Source organism: Gastrolobium bilobum, unplaced genomic scaffold (genome assembly GCF_033153095.1).
Source record: "Gastrolobium bilobum isolate Gb01-03AN ecotype WA unplaced genomic scaffold, APGP_CSIRO_Gbil_v1 utg33857, whole genome shotgun sequence".
In the NCBI taxonomy this organism is placed as follows: Eukaryota; Viridiplantae; Streptophyta; class Magnoliopsida; order Fabales; family Fabaceae; genus Gastrolobium; species Gastrolobium bilobum.
Window position 1 is genome coordinate 11,343 of NW_026900109.1, and position 18,304 is coordinate 29,646.

At 34.9% G+C, this 18,304-nt stretch overlaps 3 protein-coding genes across 11 annotated transcripts; 2 read left to right on the plus strand and 1 right to left on the minus strand.

The window, feature by feature from the left end:
- Nucleotides 1-2,257: 2,257 nt before the first annotated feature.
- On the minus strand, nucleotides 2,258-7,543 carry LOC133295348 (calcium-dependent protein kinase 29-like). Of its 3 annotated transcripts, none has more exons than XM_061494166.1 (8): nucleotides 6,643-7,543; nucleotides 5,318-5,461; nucleotides 5,035-5,187; nucleotides 3,803-3,918; nucleotides 3,388-3,565; nucleotides 3,157-3,343; nucleotides 2,757-2,856; nucleotides 2,258-2,643 (listed from the first exon to the last, which is right to left on the minus strand). In XM_061494166.1, the coding sequence occupies exons 1-8, from the start codon at nucleotides 7,364-7,366 to the stop codon at nucleotides 2,560-2,562; spliced, it is 1,686 nt and encodes a 561-aa protein (XP_061350150.1). In that variant the 5' UTR covers nucleotides 7,367-7,543; the 3' UTR covers nucleotides 2,258-2,559. The 3 variants fall into 3 exon arrangements, with proteins under 3 accessions (XP_061350150.1, XP_061350152.1, XP_061350151.1); XM_061494167.1 differs by having other exon boundaries at nucleotides 2,262-2,643; nucleotides 3,157-3,284; nucleotides 3,398-3,565; XM_061494168.1 differs by lacking the exon at nucleotides 5,035-5,187 and having other exon boundaries at nucleotides 2,261-2,643; nucleotides 3,157-3,284; nucleotides 3,398-3,565.
- A 462-nt stretch (nucleotides 7,544-8,005) lies between these two features.
- On the plus strand, nucleotides 8,006-16,625 carry LOC133295349 (uncharacterized). 7 transcript variants are annotated; one of them, XM_061494174.1, is made up of 12 exons: nucleotides 8,007-8,273; nucleotides 8,363-8,445; nucleotides 8,687-8,782; nucleotides 8,909-9,601; nucleotides 10,101-10,162; nucleotides 12,206-12,255; nucleotides 14,038-14,262; nucleotides 14,329-14,567; nucleotides 14,692-14,886; nucleotides 15,586-15,666; nucleotides 15,926-16,294; nucleotides 16,389-16,624. In XM_061494174.1, the coding sequence occupies exons 7-12, from the start codon at nucleotides 14,088-14,090 to the stop codon at nucleotides 16,452-16,454; spliced, it is 1,125 nt and encodes a 374-aa protein (XP_061350158.1). In that variant the 5' UTR covers nucleotides 8,007-8,273; nucleotides 8,363-8,445; nucleotides 8,687-8,782; nucleotides 8,909-9,601; nucleotides 10,101-10,162; nucleotides 12,206-12,255; nucleotides 14,038-14,087; the 3' UTR covers nucleotides 16,455-16,624. The 7 variants fall into 7 exon arrangements, with proteins under 7 accessions (XP_061350157.1, XP_061350155.1, XP_061350158.1 ...); XM_061494173.1 differs by lacking the exons at nucleotides 8,687-8,782; nucleotides 8,909-9,601 and adding an exon at nucleotides 13,520-13,552 and having other exon boundaries at nucleotides 8,006-8,273; nucleotides 10,101-10,204; nucleotides 16,389-16,625; XM_061494171.1 differs by lacking the exons at nucleotides 8,687-8,782; nucleotides 8,909-9,601 and adding an exon at nucleotides 13,520-13,552 and having other exon boundaries at nucleotides 8,006-8,273; nucleotides 16,389-16,625.
- On the plus strand, nucleotides 12,265-13,511 carry LOC133295350 (uncharacterized). The gene has a single exon (XM_061494177.1). It carries the CDS (start codon nucleotides 12,675-12,677, stop codon nucleotides 13,305-13,307), a length of 633 nt encoding a protein of 210 aa, XP_061350161.1. The 5' UTR covers nucleotides 12,265-12,674; the 3' UTR covers nucleotides 13,308-13,511.
- Nucleotides 16,626-18,304: the final 1,679 nt, after the last annotated feature.

Sequence of the window (18,304 nt, forward strand, 5' to 3'; positions counted from 1 at the left end):
GCTTCCGCCTGGTTCATCCTCGAACCACACCGTACTGGATGAGATGCCCTGCTCTGATTCCACTTGTAACGTCTGGCAACTTGCAAGGAACAATGAATGTCCCCACACACTAACACGAGACTTTTCAGCGTGCTTTGTCCTCACTCGCACACTTCCCGGGAAAACTTCCCAGGAAAACTTCCCAGGAGGTCACCCATCCCAGAATTTCTCCAAGTCAAGCACGCTTAACTGTGGAGTTCTTCCATTCCGGGCTACTGAAAAGCAGATGCATTTTGTTTCTACAGGTAGTACCAATTAATTCTTATAAGCTATCCTCAGCTGTGTTGTCCTATACCAGCATAATCTATGGAATCCCTCTCTTTTCGGTGTTATTTGATTCATTCATGTACCCCGCCGCTGGAAGCCTGCTAGGAGCCGCTCCTTGTCCGTGCCGTTGCGCACCGGCGATCACTCCCCGCCCTCGTCAGCGCCCGGGATGTTAGATATTGACTAAGAGAAATGGTCAATTAGATGTTAAATGAACTTATGAAGCATCCCAAATCATCAAAGTAATGCTAGGTGCTATCCATTTTGATTCTGGCCAACATGGTAAGCAATTACCATACCTTGGTAATCGACTACCTTAAAACAAATAATGCAAGTTTCAGCTTTTGTCATAGGAACGTAAGGGTCAACTTAGAACGTCTGTATCTTATTCAATTCTTAACTAAATAAGATAGTAAAGTACCAAATCAAAGCTTATTATGTCTACTTTTATATCCTAGAATATTAGAATTTGCTGGATTATAAGTCATTCCCAATTTTCAAAAGAATAAGCACTGCCCAGGTTCGTATGTCATGCTGCCAGGTTCTGGCTAGTTTTGTAAAAGTCATATGTTCTTCGTTCCTTAACCAAACAAGATATATTATATATCATTTTAAAGACCCTGAAGTCTAGTTTCATGTGTCTAAATTTTTGAATATCAAATGCGTTGCCAGTTTGGTGAGAAACCAAAGCTGCTAGAAACCTTATTTTGCTGATTGTCAAAAATTTTAACAATCTGTCTTGAAAGAACCATAACTCTTTCAATTCTTACCCAAATACAATAAATGAGGTGTCATTTTATAGATCTAGATGTCTAATTTTATATTTTAAAATATCAAGACTAAAAGATCTAAGACAAGTTTGCAATTTCGATTAGACTATGAGCTGTCAGAATCTCGTTTACTTTGTTTGTCGTGGGATCTTGATAAGTGTTGAGTTATTATTTATACGATAAGCTATTATTATTAGACATGCAATATTGTGATTAATTATTAATTAATATTGCTGCGCTTAATACCATAAAAGAGATAGTGCAAATGAGGTGTTACATTTTATGCACACAGGGTGTTACAAAATACATCAAATTTATCATATACATATTACTCAAACACTGGAATTACAACCCATAGCTCATGAACTTGAATCTAAATGTATATGCTATATACACAGCTTTATCATAGATTGCAAGTTTCTCAACGTGGCACTCCAAATACATATGCTCAAAAAATAAACACATCAGGTATAAACAATCGTCGTGAGAGTTATACATGCTTCTTTCCCCTTGAAGTTCAACTCCTCCTCCCTGAAGACCTAAAATATATTCTCCCAAACGGGGTGAGATATAATCTCAGCAAACTAAGGGTCGATAAAGATTCCTCCATCTTTAAGTTCACTTGTCCGCATGAAAGGTTAGAATGCATGGCATAATATAACATCAAACAATGAGACAATCTAGAATTGATTGATCCGTGCACCCAGTACAGTAGGACCACATGATGAGTCGTCACTAAGTGTTGTCCACATACAACTTTTAAGAGTTGGACCTCTTAAGATGAATCCCCAAAGGGAAGCCCATGCATATTATTTTGGCAATAGAATCTACTCAAGCATCAATGCTCTTCGTGTACCTAGTATACTAGGTCCACTAAATGAGTTGTACCTCAAGTAAATGCCCATATGGAACTCCTAAGAGCTAAGCTCCATCGGATAGATCCCTACAATGGAAGTCCATACTAGATTCTCTTGGCTGATAAACATTAACCAATCAACTCATGATTTCATGGCTATACGCGCAAACACATTGATGGGGTTGCGTTCCAGCCCCATATGTAGCGTTCCGATTGATGGAACGCTGCTTTTAATGTTCCCACTTTAAAAAATATAGTAAATATTAGTGAAAATGCAATAAATTTTGGTTTTAGTAAATAAGTGAGCGTGAATGTGAGAAAGTGAAAAAAGAAAAAGAAAAGTAAGAAAAGATACCCATTAACATGGCAATCATGACATCAAGGCAGGGAAAGAAGTGGATAATAGTTCTCACAAAATCAGAATCAGATACAAGAGAAAGAAAAGCAAGAACAACTCAGTCATTTTCAACCATCCAATTCAAAAAGACGAAGCATTCCTTAATCTAACAGTAAAAGGAACAAGCTACAATAATCACAAAACTGCCACTATCTGATCACTATAAATAGAACATCAAATGAAGATAGAAAAGAGTTTTTTCTAGAACAACTCTCAAACCTTTCTCATAATTATTGTGGTTTGTCTTTTTCATAATTATTCAGGGTCCCCTTTCTCATCATAGCTACAAACTCCTGGTAATTAATGTTACCATCCTGCATATAGACACAATTCACATGAAGACCAGAACTATGAAATTATAACAGGAATAAAGAAGATTGGGAAGCGCTTATAAGAGGCCAATAGAGTATAATAAACTATAACATACTTTGTCAGTGTCAACATCATCGATGACTTCATCAATTGTTGCTTCATCTCCCATTTGATATTTAGTCAAAGCTTGTCTAAGCTCATCTCTTGTTATATAACTGATCAAAGTCAGGAAAACAGAACATTAGCTAAACAAAAACCTAAGAAAATTCACAATTAAAATAGACATAAATATGATACTAAATAATTTATATGGACCAATGCTGGCTTGCATTCAAAATCTGAATAACTTCCCACTCAGTGATTTTGATACATATCAGTGAAAGTTAAAGAAATATAATATAAAAACATTAATGTACCTTCTTCTATCAAATTAGTTATTGGATTGAAATTGTTATTTTACATGATATCACAATCTGTTATCAAGTGGTCACGATATGTGTAAGGATCAAACTCACCCGTTGTTATCCTTGTCAAAGTATTGAAAAGCCTTAAACAAAATGTCTTCCTTCTCAAGTTTATGTCGGTTTATAGTGGCAGTAATGAATTCCTGATAGTCAATAGTCCCGCTTTGGTCAACATCAGCCTGAGCAAACATATGAAGAAAGAAGAGTGTGCACCATAATTTATTAATTCTTGCATGATAAAGAGAAACAACAGAAACATTTATTTTCTAAATTTGCATGAGACTAAACTTACAGCATCCATTAGCTGCTTTATTTCAGATTCACTTAGCTTGGATCCCAATCTGGACAATCCAGATTTGAGTTCTTCATACGTGATTGTGCCACTGCGATCAGTATCCATATTGTTGAACATTTGTTTCAAGCCTATGATTTCTTCCTCTGAAAGGTTTTCTGCTATTACCTTCCATATAAAAAAATAAAAGTCTATTACAAGAAAGATAGTCAAGAGTATTTATTTTCTACTTTCTCATATTTTAGTTTACCAAGCAAATGTAAAGTGATTTTTATTCTGTGATGTTTACCTTCCCACTTTCCAATAACTGATCAACCGAGCACACCTAAGACTAGTTACATTTTATGTGTGAATTGAACATACATATTATTCAAATTTTATGCATAAACAAAAATTTTGAGGTACCTTTAAAGCAAGTTTCTTCATCTTGTTCATTGCTCTGAACTGTTTCAGCCTAATTAAAACAGCATTGTCTAAAGGCCTGTCAGATGCTTCACCACCTTCCTTCATCCATTGGTGTTCTGGTTCAAATGAATAATGTGAATATAACTTTAAACTAAGAATAATCTATGAATTAATTTTAGTTAATTGGGTTTAAACGGCAGAGGGCGACTCTTGGAGAAGTTCGCTCCTTATGACGAGAAGGTTACTTCTAGTTTAGAAAACAATCTCTTTACAAAAATACAAAAGTAAGACTATGTACAATTAATCTTCATCCCCACCCTCACAAGTCGGGGAGCCTTGTGTAATGGGGTTTAAACTGCCATCCATGTCCAAACCCCATTTTGAGATATAAAAAGTACAATTCCGTAGGATTCTTTTCTTATTTTTTCTTTTCCAATTCCATAGGTGGCTGCAAATGTTTTTTTCATTTGAGAAATGGGGTGATTAATTTTAGAGTTTGGATATTTGATGAGACCTTGAGATGCACCACCCCAAAAGTACAATTCCGTAGGATTCTTTTCTTATTTTTTTCTTTTCCAATTCCATAGGTGGCTGCAAATGTTTTTTTCATTTGAGAAATGGGGTGATTAATTTTAGAGTTTGGATAATTAATCTTCATCCCCACCCTCACAAGTCGGGGAGCCTTGTGTAATGGGGTTTAAACTGCCATCCATGTCCAAACCCCATTTTGAGATATAAAAAGTACAATTCCGTAGGATTCTTTTCTTTTCCAATTCCATAGGTGGCTGCAAATGTTTTTTTCATTTGAGAAATGGGGTGATTAATTTTAGAGTTTGGATATTTGATGAGACCTTGAGATGCACCACCCCAAAAGCTAGCTCAAAGGGTGAGAGTGACCAAGCTCTTATAAATCCCACATTAGTTGTCCATACAACCAATGTGGGACTCCAAGTCTCATACCTTGCAATTGGAACCACAACATTCATATACTATAAGGGTTTTATGTTTATTATTTTACATAGCATAACTTCACTTTCCTACACACACATTAAAGAGGTGAGGTCCACATGTTTTTCTTTCTCTTTCATCATTTTACTTTCTTTCTCCCCGTTATTGTGTGTGTTGGAAACTAAACTTATGTTATGTAACATAACATTAATAAAACCCATACTATAGTTGAAAAATTATGAGACTGTAAGTTGGTGAAATTGAAAACGCAACGACATACTTACCAAGGGCATCAGAAGCTGTAATACGGTTCTTGGGATCAAGAGTCAACATTTTCCTTATCAAATCTTTTGCAGCTTCTGAAATAGAAGGCCATGGTGCGCTCTCCAGATTGAGCTTACCTCCCAAAATAGCTTCAAATATGCCTTTCTCGGTTTCTAAAAATTGTTGGATAGGTAATTTCACTAATGACTAAACCAATGAAAATAAAACTAAAACGTGTACCCATCATGATATAAATTTATTTGCCACATTGTGAACCGAAACAGAGTCATACATTCTACTTACCAGCCCAAAATGGAGGCCCCCCACTTAGGAGGATGTATAAAATAACTCCTGCACTCCACACATCTATCTCTTTTCCATAATTCCGTTTTAATACCTCTGGAGCTATGTAGTATGCACTTCCAACAACTTCTTTATACATTTTCCCTGTAAAATTGCTTATTATTTAGTACTATACAATGACTCTAATCACACACATAATAATAATAATAATAATAATAACAACTAATACTCCTATGTTATATCCGTGCATGACGAGATACTTTCTTTGAGTGATGTGTCCATCTTTGTCAATGGGACAAAATTGTAACGTATATTTTTCTTTGCAAATTAATTAGGACTATATATTTGTTAAAAAAAAAAAAATAGATAGAAATGATACTAATAACTAAAGGATTTTATAAGTTTGGAGGGTCTATTTAAATGACTATAAAACTAGAAATTGTACTCAAAATTAAAAACTTGTATGAACTTGAAGAGGGATGGCCCAGTCCCGTAGCTCCACGACAACTATTGTCACAGTCAGTAGTGCATTATTGATGAATGCAGTAGTGCAATGACTGCAGGGGTAACACTCTTTCCGCATGTTGAAGCAGGTGCATAAAATTTCAGGTCATATTTTGTTTCGGCAACAAGATTAGCTAGTTTGCTATACCAATGCCATAGCCAAAAGAAACTAATAAAAATAGCACATTTTTGTTGCCACCACTTTGATGGGAGCATTTTCTACCTGCGGCAGTTAGATTTTAACCAGATACCGAATGTAGATATCTTTTCTTTTAGAACAATTTTGAATCATACAATGGTGTGTTATTAGCCACTATGATGGTCCACTAAATTGTAGGTTTCAAATCCAACACGGAGTACACCCACTCAGTGACTTGGCTTCTTGTCCCTGCTTTTCTTCTGTTGCTCTTTTTTATAATGTGAAACCGTTTACTCGGTTGACTTGTCATTATCATATAGACAACCGTTTACTTGGTTGACTCGATGTTCTGATAATAATAATAAAAATAATTGACTTGGTCATATTGATCCATGATGGAATGTACCAAAGCTTTAACAACTAATTTAACTCAATAATATTTCGGCATGCTAATTAAGTTATCCCATATTGAAGCTATCTAACATTCTCACTCAATTTTATTTTATTTTCCTTAGAACAATGTCTAATCTAAAGTTGGAATCAAACAAACTTGAAAAAAGAGAAACAATTTGAAATTGAATCCAAACAATCATGTTGTAAATGAACAAAATGCATAAACAAAGATGAGAAACGAAGCAAATGCAAGAGGGCATAGATTGAAGAGAATGCCTCCCTAACTAACCTTCTTCAATGAAGACAGACAAACCAAAATCTGCGGCTTTCAAGGGTGCCTTTTCATCTTTACTAGCAAGCAAGAAATTCTCGGGCTTAAGGTCCCTATGCATCACCCCCATAAAATGACAAGCATGAACCACATTCACAATTTGTTTGAATATAGAGGCAGCTTCACCCTCAGAGTAAATACCCTTTGCAATGATCCTATCAAAAAGCTCACCACCCTGACACAACTCCATCACCAAATACACATTTTGCTTATCCTCATAAGCACCCTTGAACTCAACGATGTTGGGTTGTCCCGTTAGGTGCTGAAGGATCATAATTTCCCTCTTAACATCCTCAATTTCCTTCTTTCTAGTTAGCTTTCTCCTTGCAATGGACTTACAAGCATACTTTCGTTTTGTGGCCTTTTCGATGCAAAGATAAGTGATACCAAATTGACCCCTTCCAAGTTCCTTCTCAAGAGTGTAAAGAACCTTAATATCAATGTATGGTTTGCCTAATATAGGTTGACCAGCGGATAATAATGACGATGATGATGCAGTTTGAGATGGAGATGGGTCTGAATTTGGAGCATGATATGGGTAACGAGGTTGAGGTTGAGGTTGAGGCTGAGGTTGTTGTTGGGTTCTTTGTGGAAATTGATGGTAAGGATGGGATGGTGAATCAGAGACATAGTTGATTGGTACTCTGTTGTTGCTGTGCTGTTTGGTGAAGCAGTGCCCCATGTGGAATGTTTGTGGAGAGATTAGTGTGAGTTATGCGGAATTTCTGCTTCAGGGATTAGAAAACTGGATCTTTATATTTGTATAAACTTAACTATGCTGCCACTTTCAATTTATGCTTTGCTTTTCCCTTGGGTTAGCATGTGATGGTCCTTACCTAGCAAAAAGCATCATTCCTCCCCTTTTGTACGAGTAAGCTCTACGCTTTGCAAGAGAGAGAGAGAGAGAGACAGAGAGAGGACAGTTTCGTGACTTTAGTGCTTGGAAGGATTCTCGTTCTTATAACTCAAATGGATGTTCTAATTTAACACGAAGATGTGCTATAATAGACTAATAAACTGTCATTCTTCACTCATTTCTATACTAAAATTAGTTCAGTTTCCTTTAGTAGGGCTTATTCCAGTTTAGCGGTTTAGGACCTAGTACATTAATATGTTTATCCACTACAAAAAATCATGTGATTTGTGGAGGTTATTTACTGGAGGTCAATAAAACCCCCACAAAATATTTAAATTCTGGCTTGTTTTAGGGAACGCTGCTTTGCAATTTTTTTTTTTGTTAATTTATATAAAGTGAGACCGCTAGAATTTATATAATTCGTTTAAATTTTTTTGAATAGTTTGTTGTTGTTATTAGGACCGCTACAACTTTATGTATGTTAAAAGATATTTTCGTTTTTCTTCAAACCCTAACACTGACTTTGTTAAGCGACAAGTTTCTAACCCCTTCTTCTTATTCTAACTCATCAGCGTATTTCCTCGATCCGATTCATGACATTTGTGGTGAGCTTCATCGACTAAGCGTATCTCCTAAGATGCATCACCAAATCTGCACTAAGCCATTTTCTTCATCCTTTTTTTCGAGGGAACTAACAACGTAGTTGTCTTCTTCGCTCTCATTTCAAGCTATGGTGAGCTTCATGGATCTTTTCTTTAAAATTTGCATTTGAGGATTTTTTTTCTTTGTAATTTATATTTATATTTTGTTTTGTTTTTTCAGATTTTGTCAGACACGTTCTCGTTGGGGTTGAAGGTGTTGAAAACGTGTTTGTTGTCCCATTTTAACCTGAATCTCTAAATCAAGTATCTATTTTTCTTTTTCTAGATTTTACCTAAATATGCTATATCTCCTTATGTGCATGACGTATTTCTAATATAGAAAAGTTGTGAACTTATTTTACATCTCCCAGAAAGCCAGTTATATTTGGAATAGGAATCTTGGTGATTTTTTTGTGAATCTTTAATGTGTCTTATGGTTATGGGATTGTAGCAGTTTTTCCATTAAGTATAAAGGCAGTAGGTGAAAAACGTTTTATGGTTATAGGATTTGTCCCACCCCTCTTTGCTGTGATTTCAGCATGTAGTAGTACACCTACATTTTGCAGTTATCCAAAAAGGAATCTCTGAAGCAGTCTAGTCGGTGAGCATTGTTGGCCCCTCTCTAAAGCTAGCTCTATTTTGATAACCGAACATCCTTTTGACAAATTAATTTAGTATTTGTGATTTGTCACCATTCCAAGCAAAATTACAAGCAACAAAATAACAGGTGAGAAGGCAGAACTTACATCATGGAAAAGCCTTTCTGATCCATCCATTGGAAGCTTTTCTTTTAGTGTTGAACGCCTAGAGATTCCTGAAGTGTTCATTTGGAATGGAACTCAACCATACTGGCGCAGTGGTCCATGGAATGGTCAGGTTTTTATAGGGTTACCAAACAAGGTAACTGCGTATCTTAATGGTGTTCATGTTGAAGATGATGGGAATGGTACAGTTGATATATATTTCACGGCATATAGGATGGGACTCACAAGTTTTACCTTGAATCCCCAAGGTCAATATGTGCAAAATGATTGGGATGATGAGAAGGAGCAATGGCAAGTTACAAGGTCAATATTTTGCAAAGCTGTTGATGATGTATTTGGAATGGAGTGCAATTTGGAATATGAGTATTGTAATATCAGTTCTGGATGGTATATATGGAATTGGGGCATTAAGACTTTCATATTTCTTCAGCAGAGGTAATCAGAAGAGAGGACTCCTTTTGATGCTTGTTTTCTTTGCTTTAGGACTTTGTTTAAGGATGTCCCGTGTCTTCCTTGGATGCTATAAAGGAGGGAATGTAATTTTTCTGCAAATTGGGCTCCTCACTTGGTTAATACTCTGAAATGGGTGTCGTGCGTGATTTACTTTGATGATTGCAAGGCGAGGAAACTGGAGAAGAAAGTTGATGAGGAAGTAGGTAAAGATCTTGAAAGTGTTTCCTGAAAGACAGTATCCCTACGATCAAGAATGGAAATTTGAGGTTATAGGATGTGAAGTAAGGACAAATAATGTTTTGATGTATGAATTTGTGATGTCATAAGAGTTTTTGAATATAATGTACAAAGACGTGTTGAGTTGGAAATCTTCATACTTCCATACGCCCAAAAGAATAAAGCGACTGTTTGTCTGAACTTTTTTAACTAGGATTAAATTATGAATTATGATTTTCATCGAATAAATTTGGTGTGATTAGTCTAACTTATGTGATCCCCGTCGTGGATTCCTGCTGGCCCCTCTACAAAGCTAGCTCTAAAGTTTGCAATTCTACTTCTCTTAAAGTTCACTACTACTTGTATTTGTGATTTTGATTGAAATTAAAACCAAGCAAGGCATTGCATTCTTAAAATGTACGTGACTAATAGAAGTAACTAATTTTACTATAGGTTATGACACACTTATCTTCATCTTCATTTCAGCTTGTTGCATTCAAAGCCACTTGAGGCCATTGTGGTCAACTGAAGTCATTAACCATCATCAGGTCATTACTTGAACTCATCATATCATAGCTTCTCATCATTAGGTTGGTGAACTTTTTCTCTGCTTTATTGAATTTTTTTTCCTGCTTTATTTTTGTTTGTGTTTTCCTGTTTCCCGGTCTGGTTAATTCTTAAATATTCGCCAAGAGGCGTTGATATTCTACATGGAACCCCTCATATTGCTTTTTAAGAGCATACAGCTCAGCTTCCAAAGCTTTAGCCTTGTTTCCTTTCACCTCACATTCAGATTCCAGTTTCTTAACTTTGGGCCTCAAAAATAAGAAACTAGAATCTTATTTTTGTATAAGATAAGATAAAAAATAATAATAAATAAATAATGAGTGGACCATTGATTAAGACCAAGAAGTGGTCTTGGTATGACAATTGATTTGAGTGGTAAAGCTAGCATCTTTGCGTCAGAGTAGTAATTATGTGGAAAGTATAGTAAATTTTGGGGACAAGGAAAAGTAGGAAATTCCTTGTGTTATAGGTAAGAGACTCTTTCTTTCTCTGCTCAAGTAAAAGATCTGAGAAAGGGTTCAGATGAGATCTACCACAACACTCTGCATGTACCTTGTACCATATAGTACTTAACTAACATTTGTTTTCTGTTTGTATGTCAGGGTGTATCTATGTATGTGTATATTAGATTTGAATTCATTCTTCTGATATATGTTTTTATTCTTTGTTGGACTCTGTTTCAAGAAGTGATTCGAGTTTGCTTTTTCTCTTTCTTTATAATAATTAGCTGCTGTTGACATGGCTTAAATGGTATACATGTTAGGTTGTCTATAGAAAGGGGAATAAGGAGTTCATGTCATATGTGGGAGCAAAATTGTGATTGAGATTGGCTTTAAGCCTATACATGTTAAATTGTCTATACATGTTAAATTTAACATCAAGCTTTAAGCCTTTAACCCCACCATATGGTAGTTAAACTGTCAAATAATTGAGATTGGCTTCTTTTCTATTTTGGAAATCTAAAAATTAAGGTTCTTTTCTCTATGTTAATGCTATCACAGAATGTTTCACCTTGCCTAATCAAGCAGCCTAGCTCAAAAGGAATTTTTTCTATCTTTGTTTTTGATGAACCTGCCTAATCTGTTTTTGATGAACCTGCCTAATCAAGCAGCCTAGCTCAAAAGGAATTTTTTCTATCTTTGTTTTTGATGAAGCAAGTTAAGCAGAAAAGTTATTATGAAAGTAAATTTAAAATATCAATGAAAGTAAATTTAAGAAAATGAAAATTTTAGAATAGAAATTATGAAAAAATATGAGATGAGTGATCTTGGAATAAAAATAAAATTCACTCCCCATTAAACCTTGACTAGCGAGAGAGGGGTATGAGTGATCTTGGAATATTACATTATTTTATTGTTATTGAGGTTTATCAAGATGAAAATGGAATTTTTTTTTGTCAAAGGAAATATCCTGAAAATATGTTGAAGAAATTTGGCATTTTTGGCTACAAACCTATTGATACTGCTTTAGTGGTGAATGAAAAATTTAAAAAGAAAGATGGTGGAAGATTGGTATATGCAAGTATCTATAGAATTTTGATTAGAAGTTTGTATTATCTCACGACTTCGAGACTTTGATGTGTGAAGCATTGCCCCACCATGCATAATTGAGTGAATAAAGTATGAAGAGACTTTGATAGTAAGAGGACAGCTTGGTTAAAGGAAGTGTACAATGAAATTTTATGTGATACTGATGCTCACTCTTTACTTTAGTTTCCACCAACTAGTTAGTACTCGATGGATTCATGGAATGGAATTCTAGCCTTATATATGCCGAGTTTGAATCATATCAATTGGAAACAATTACATTGACAAAACAGTTACAAATTAGAGGCTATTAACACGATGACTATTAGTGCCAAATCTCAGTTGACTAATCTAAATTAGGTCCATCCTGATTCTAGTACAATTTGAGAGCTTGGGCGTGCATTAACTTTTATGTTTTTTGTACTCAGTACCTCTATTAAAAATGTATGCTCTTTTTTTATAACAACTAATTTTCCGTGTATTTTTCTTTGTTTGCAGAGAAAAAGAAAAGTACTGGGCGGCAAAAGAAAAAGGAACTTGAAAGAGAGGTAATTGGATATATACATATTGTTTATTTTGATGGAAAATTTTTATTAATTAATGTACAGAATGTTAACTAAAGTTAGAAAATAAAAAATCAGATGTTATTCTTTTTTCTTTTCTTTTGGTATTGTAAGCCAAATTTTGTAACTTAATTTAATAAAGAAAAAATAATAATAACTGAAATGAACTAGTGATGTTGTTAATGCATTTTTGTAATGGTGGGTTCCACTTGAAGACATTTTATGCCTCTGTAAACGTAATCTATTATGATTTGTTGACTTTAGGTATTTTTCTTAATATTTAGCAACAATATCAAAAAGTAAATTTTTTCCCACTTAATATAAAATATTTGAGGCTTTGTTTTTGTCTTTCGACATGGGGTGGCAGAGAGGCTCACGTGGGTTTATCTGACACCAAGGCAAAAATGGACAAATCATGGATTGATATGCCACGAAATTCAGTTGAATATTTGCATGGGTTAAATAAGTTCTTAGATTTTGCATTTGAGAAACGGTCTGTGAATGGTGCAATAAAGTGTCCATGTGCTAAATGTCGCTTCAATAAATGGGAAACTAGAGATATAGTGCTTGACCACTTGATTTGCAAGCCATTTCCAAAAAATTACAAAGTTTGGATTTGGCATGGTGAAACGTATGAAACAGTGACATCAAGAGATTGTCAAGTAATGCAAGGGTCGTTGGCCACTGAAAACCCTATATTAGACATGATAAATGATGCATTTGGGGTCAACAAACGGCATGCATCAGAACCCACCACTTCACTTGAATCATTAGTGTCCGAACATCCAATGCCTCATGAAGAACAGAGAAATATTGATGATTTGGTTAGAGATGGTAACCAAGAATTATATGAAGGGTGTCAAAAGTATTCAAAGTTGTCTTTTTTGTTAAGATTGTATCACATAAAGTGCTTGTGTGGTGTGACTGACAAGGCAATGACATTGATATTGGAATTGATGAAGGATGCATTCGAATATGCGAAAATTCCAGATTTATATGTCTCTTATGTTTCTTATATGAATGAGAACTTGTTGTGATCAACCCTTGTGAACCCAGAAAGAGGTTTCAGCACCGTCCCATTTTAAATTCTAGTTGGTGTATCTGCAATTTAATCATGCTACTTTTCTTTTTCTGGTAAAACAATTTTTCTAGATAAAAATTTAAAATAACTGAAAAAAATAAAAGAAGGTCAATTACCCACTTTGGCATCAAACTCACTTTGGAGTATGTACCGACTTGGTGGCCACAGGTGGAACTCTGTCAGCAGCAATAAGACTTCTAGGTGATTTGCAATCTTTGAACTTGGTTTTACTGTTTTTCTTTTTCTCTTGTTCTTTAATTCACTCATGATTGTTCAATGTATGTGCTTATGGTTAATACAACATTTTTAGCTTCTGGGTAATCACAAAACACTGAGAAGGGACGAGTACAAGGCAATATTTATACTAGTATGCTTTTATCTAGACTGCCCATTGGTATTCTTTTTATCTTTCTTGCAAACAAGAAAGCAAAAAAATTTATTCAGTCTACTTGTACTCACTCTTGTCTTGTTCTATTATCTAATGATGATGCACTTTTATGCTTCCTTTTTTCGTAGATTAATATATTATGTTTGTTGTAGTTAGATTTCTCATTTCATAGAGTATGCTAAAGTGTAACTCTCATCTTTGTAATCTTAATGGTCTGTTGCTGAATGCTTTAAGTTTTAGATTAATATATTATGTCTGTAGCCATTTACATTGATGGAATGTTGAAATATTTTAACAGGGAAGTAACAAAGCCTAAAGCCTTCATATTTTTCCTAAAGCAATTTAGTCATGCCTCCTAAAGGAAAACGTTTAAGGAATGATGTTGTATCATCAAGTTCCAGTACGCAAGCAGAGTCCCCACAAACCTTTGTTCCTTCATCAATTCCTACTGAACCACATTTTCCAAATCGTCCATCTCATGTAGGACGTGAGTCCAGTAGGAAATGGACTGTGCAAGCTATAGGTAATTTTTTAAGTAAGTTATGATTATTATATTATCATTTAAGCTAACTTAGATCTATTTTAATAGATGAAGAAGGAAATGAAAAGAAAATTCAATTGACAACATCAAGTGTGTTTGAGATGAATGATGGTCAACGCATAATAGTGCCATTTGATACACAAATGCAAGCCTATGGGGAAGTCGCAACACTTTTTTCGAAAGTATGTGGACGTATTGCCACTGATTGCAACAATGTTCCTATTAATTACGAAAGATGGGATAAAGTACCTGATCCATACAAGGATGAATGCTATGATAGTTTGAAGGTATATACACCAAATTTGTGTCTAATTTTTGAATTTGTTTAGTTATTAACTTCTACTGTTAAGCATTGACTAATTACTTTACTAACATTAATACTATTTTGTAAACAATCTATTTCATTTTCAGGCTCCAGAAACAATTGCCAAGCGTTATTGTCTTCTTACCTTAGGAAGAAGGTTCAGGAACGGCAAGTCAAAGTTATGGAAATCAGCTAAGCAGTTAAAGCTTCCTAGAGATCAACTAATTGCAAAAGTCCCTGCTGGTGTTCCTAAAGATCAATGGTCGTCATTTGTAGACTATCATCTGAAACCAAGTTATAAGGTAATCATATTAAATATTGGTTGCTTGTGATTTAGCATCAGATCCAAGCCTTTTACGGTTTTGGACAGGTTATGATTGTGATTTGAAGTTTTATTCTGTTCTGTTAACACACCAAGTGACATATTGTTAATAATTATTATTTTATTTGTTATTTTTTGTGTTCAATTGATGTGCTAGTTCAATGTAGCTAATGTATAACTTTGTCTCTTGCGTGTTTTGTGTGTAGATTATTTACAGAATATTTACAAATACGCACGATTCTTTCCACGATACACGTAATACCGATCCTTTCTTTAATACATGCTTCTGCAGCTGAGACACATGATGCTATTTTCTTTGGTTTAAACTATTAGAATTATCAATTTATTTGGGTCTATATGTTCTCTTAAATATTTGGAATAACTTCACCCAGTTATAATTCTACTGATGAATGTGCATGATCATGGGTGCTCTTAAATATTGGTTGCTTGTAATTACTAGTGTCAAAAGAATGCTGAGATTAGAAAAACTGAAATGACATGAAGCTATATCAAAAGTGTCAAAACTGAAATGACATGAAGCTATAACAAACTATCCCACACACCGGGGGTTCCAAACTTTTGTCCCGGAGACGACATGAGATGGTAAATTACTAGTGTTTTATATATCTAGATCTTATAAATTTGACATTTGGACTTATATGATTTGTATATGTTATAGGAAGTAGAGGTCGGACGTCCTGTGAGTCGAGGCGAGCTATATATTGAAACTCACAAGAATGACAAGGCAAAGGCTATAGTGGTAAGTAAGTTAATTAGCTTTAATTATTGCACAAAACTTGCATAATTAATGGCTGGTTGATAAACTGTGTTTATAAAGATATAATCATGGAATAGTGAGATGGGCCAATTCATTTGATTTTTCCTTAATCTGTCAGCAGCCTAGTTTGGAGATTTTTTTATGCTATTAATGGCTGGCTGCAAGTAAGGGATTGTTACTTTAAAATTGATTGTTTATTCTTTGTGTACATGTTAGATTCATGAATTTTTTATATGGATAGGACCAAATATATGAAGAATTAAGCCAGAGCACCAGTTCCACTGAAATTTCAACAAATGATGCTATTGCAAAAGTTTTTGGACCAGAGCACTCTGGTCGTGTACGTGGTTTAGGCCTAGGTGGTCTTCCTAGCATTGCATTTGGACCCACAAGTAGACGATTCAATCTGATAGGCTCTACTTTCTCAAGTACAGATTCAGCTGAAAGTTCTCGGTTGAGGGAAGAGGTTACTTCGTTGAAGACCAAGTTAGCAGCATCTGAGGAGAGTGTCAAGACATTACAGACAGTAATGCTTGCATATATACAAATGAAGGAAGGACAAATTCCTCCAGAGTTAGATGCTTTGTTTGGTACTACTACTCCTCCAATGGTAATGATTTCATATGTTTATTTTTTTGTTGCTCTACTATTAGTTTATTAGTGAAGTTTAAGTGCCTCATTTTTTTAAATTGGTTTTTTCACAGGATGAAGGGAGTGAAGAAGCTATCCCTACACGTGGAAGGTCTTCATTAGATAGTAATTACTCTTAATTTGAGCTATGTGAATTCAATATTTTTCTTATGATTTTAGATTCTGTAAAATGATCGATGCATCATTAAAGACTCGTGGATTTTGTAGCTTTAAGATGGTTTATTTTATGTTTTTTGTTTTGGATAATTGTAAATTTCATTCTCTTTCTTGTTTACTATCAACTTTATCTTTTTTGAATGTGTACCATTTATAGGTATACTCATAGAATCAACTTTATATTTGAATGCAAAAGAGAATTTGGTGCATATTGGGTTGTACCCCTGTTATATATATGACTTGCCAGAAAAAAAGCATAACCTATAGTTCTCATGATCATATCTTTATGTATTTTCCTGATTGATTGAAAAAAAAATTATACAATATCGTAACACTCTTATGTAACTACTGGCTTCTTCTTTTACTACGTAAAGTGATGTATTCAAGCTGACCATATAAATATAGGCAATTTACACCAGAAATTGTGGCAAAAATTTAGGAATGCCAAAATTACTAAATAAATTGTGGCATTTTACACCTTCCTGGAAGTGAAATATTTTCTAGAGGTTTTTAACCTACAGAAAATTAAACATATTGTGGAGGTTGAAGAATGCTAGAAATTGCAACATTTTGTGGAGGTTTTTAACCTACAAAAAATCAAAAATATTGTGGAGGTTGAAGAATGCCAGGAATTGCAACATTTTGTGGAGGTTTTTAACCTACAAAAAATCAAACATATTGTGGAGGTTGAAGAATGCCAGAAATTGCAACATTTGTGGGGGTTTAGAACCTTCAAAAAATACTTCAACAAATAGTGTCGTTGCACACAAAACCTCCACAAAATAGGTTGTGGCGCATGCAATACTGGGGTTTGGGGGAACCTCCACAAATATATGTTGTGGGGGTCAAAGACCTCCACTATTTGCAAATATAACCTCCACAAATTACATCATTTTTTGTAGTGACCGAATCATCTTCGTTTCACAATTACCTCTTGGTGCACAGATCTCGTGTAGAATCTTCCCTTGTATGATTCCTCTTCATTCACGAACTGCTCACCTCAGCGCCGCAGCACGAACAACCTCCTTGAAGCTGGACTGTGGCAGATCTTCCAGACTATGTCTCAAGGGGAAATGGGAAGTGTGTGGGCACTCTCTCACTTTCAGGGAGATGACATTACCTCAACCTCTCCAACCTCAAAGTAAAGACTTGAGAGGCTGATGACTATAAGTATAGAATATATATGGGTTCCAAGAAACCCTAGCCCTAAGCAGAATGGGCTTTAGGTTTCTTGGGCTTTTCTTACACTCTAGACCTTATTGGGCTTTAGTGAAAGAGCAAAAATCAACAATCTCTCACTTGCTCTTGAGTACAAACTTGAGCCCAAAGCCCAAGTCCATGTATCCCACTAGTTGTCATCAACTGAAATTGTCTCCTCCATTTTCTTGAGCTAGCCTGGAGATCTACCATCTGTTATTAATCAAGGCTTGATAATCAATGAATGATTTTCTAATTCGGTGCTACTCCACTAAAAGCCCAAACTTGAACTCCAAGATTAATAACACTTATAACACGAATATGCATCGCCCCTTTGTAGAATGTCTATAATTGATTGACAAGTTTTCTGTAACTCAATCGATTATTTATTCCCTTGACTATGATAGTTCCTCTAATGGATTACATGCACTGGCCAGTGTCTTTAATATCCAAGTACCGAAACATATCAAGGGGACATATCCTACAAATTTCATGTTGTTTATCTCATAAATACCGATAATCAAATAATCTCACTCCCAAAATACCGAGTTATTGGCCGTCAATAGATCGAACCTCACTTGTTGGTAAATCAAAGAATGAAAACTATTTGATTACC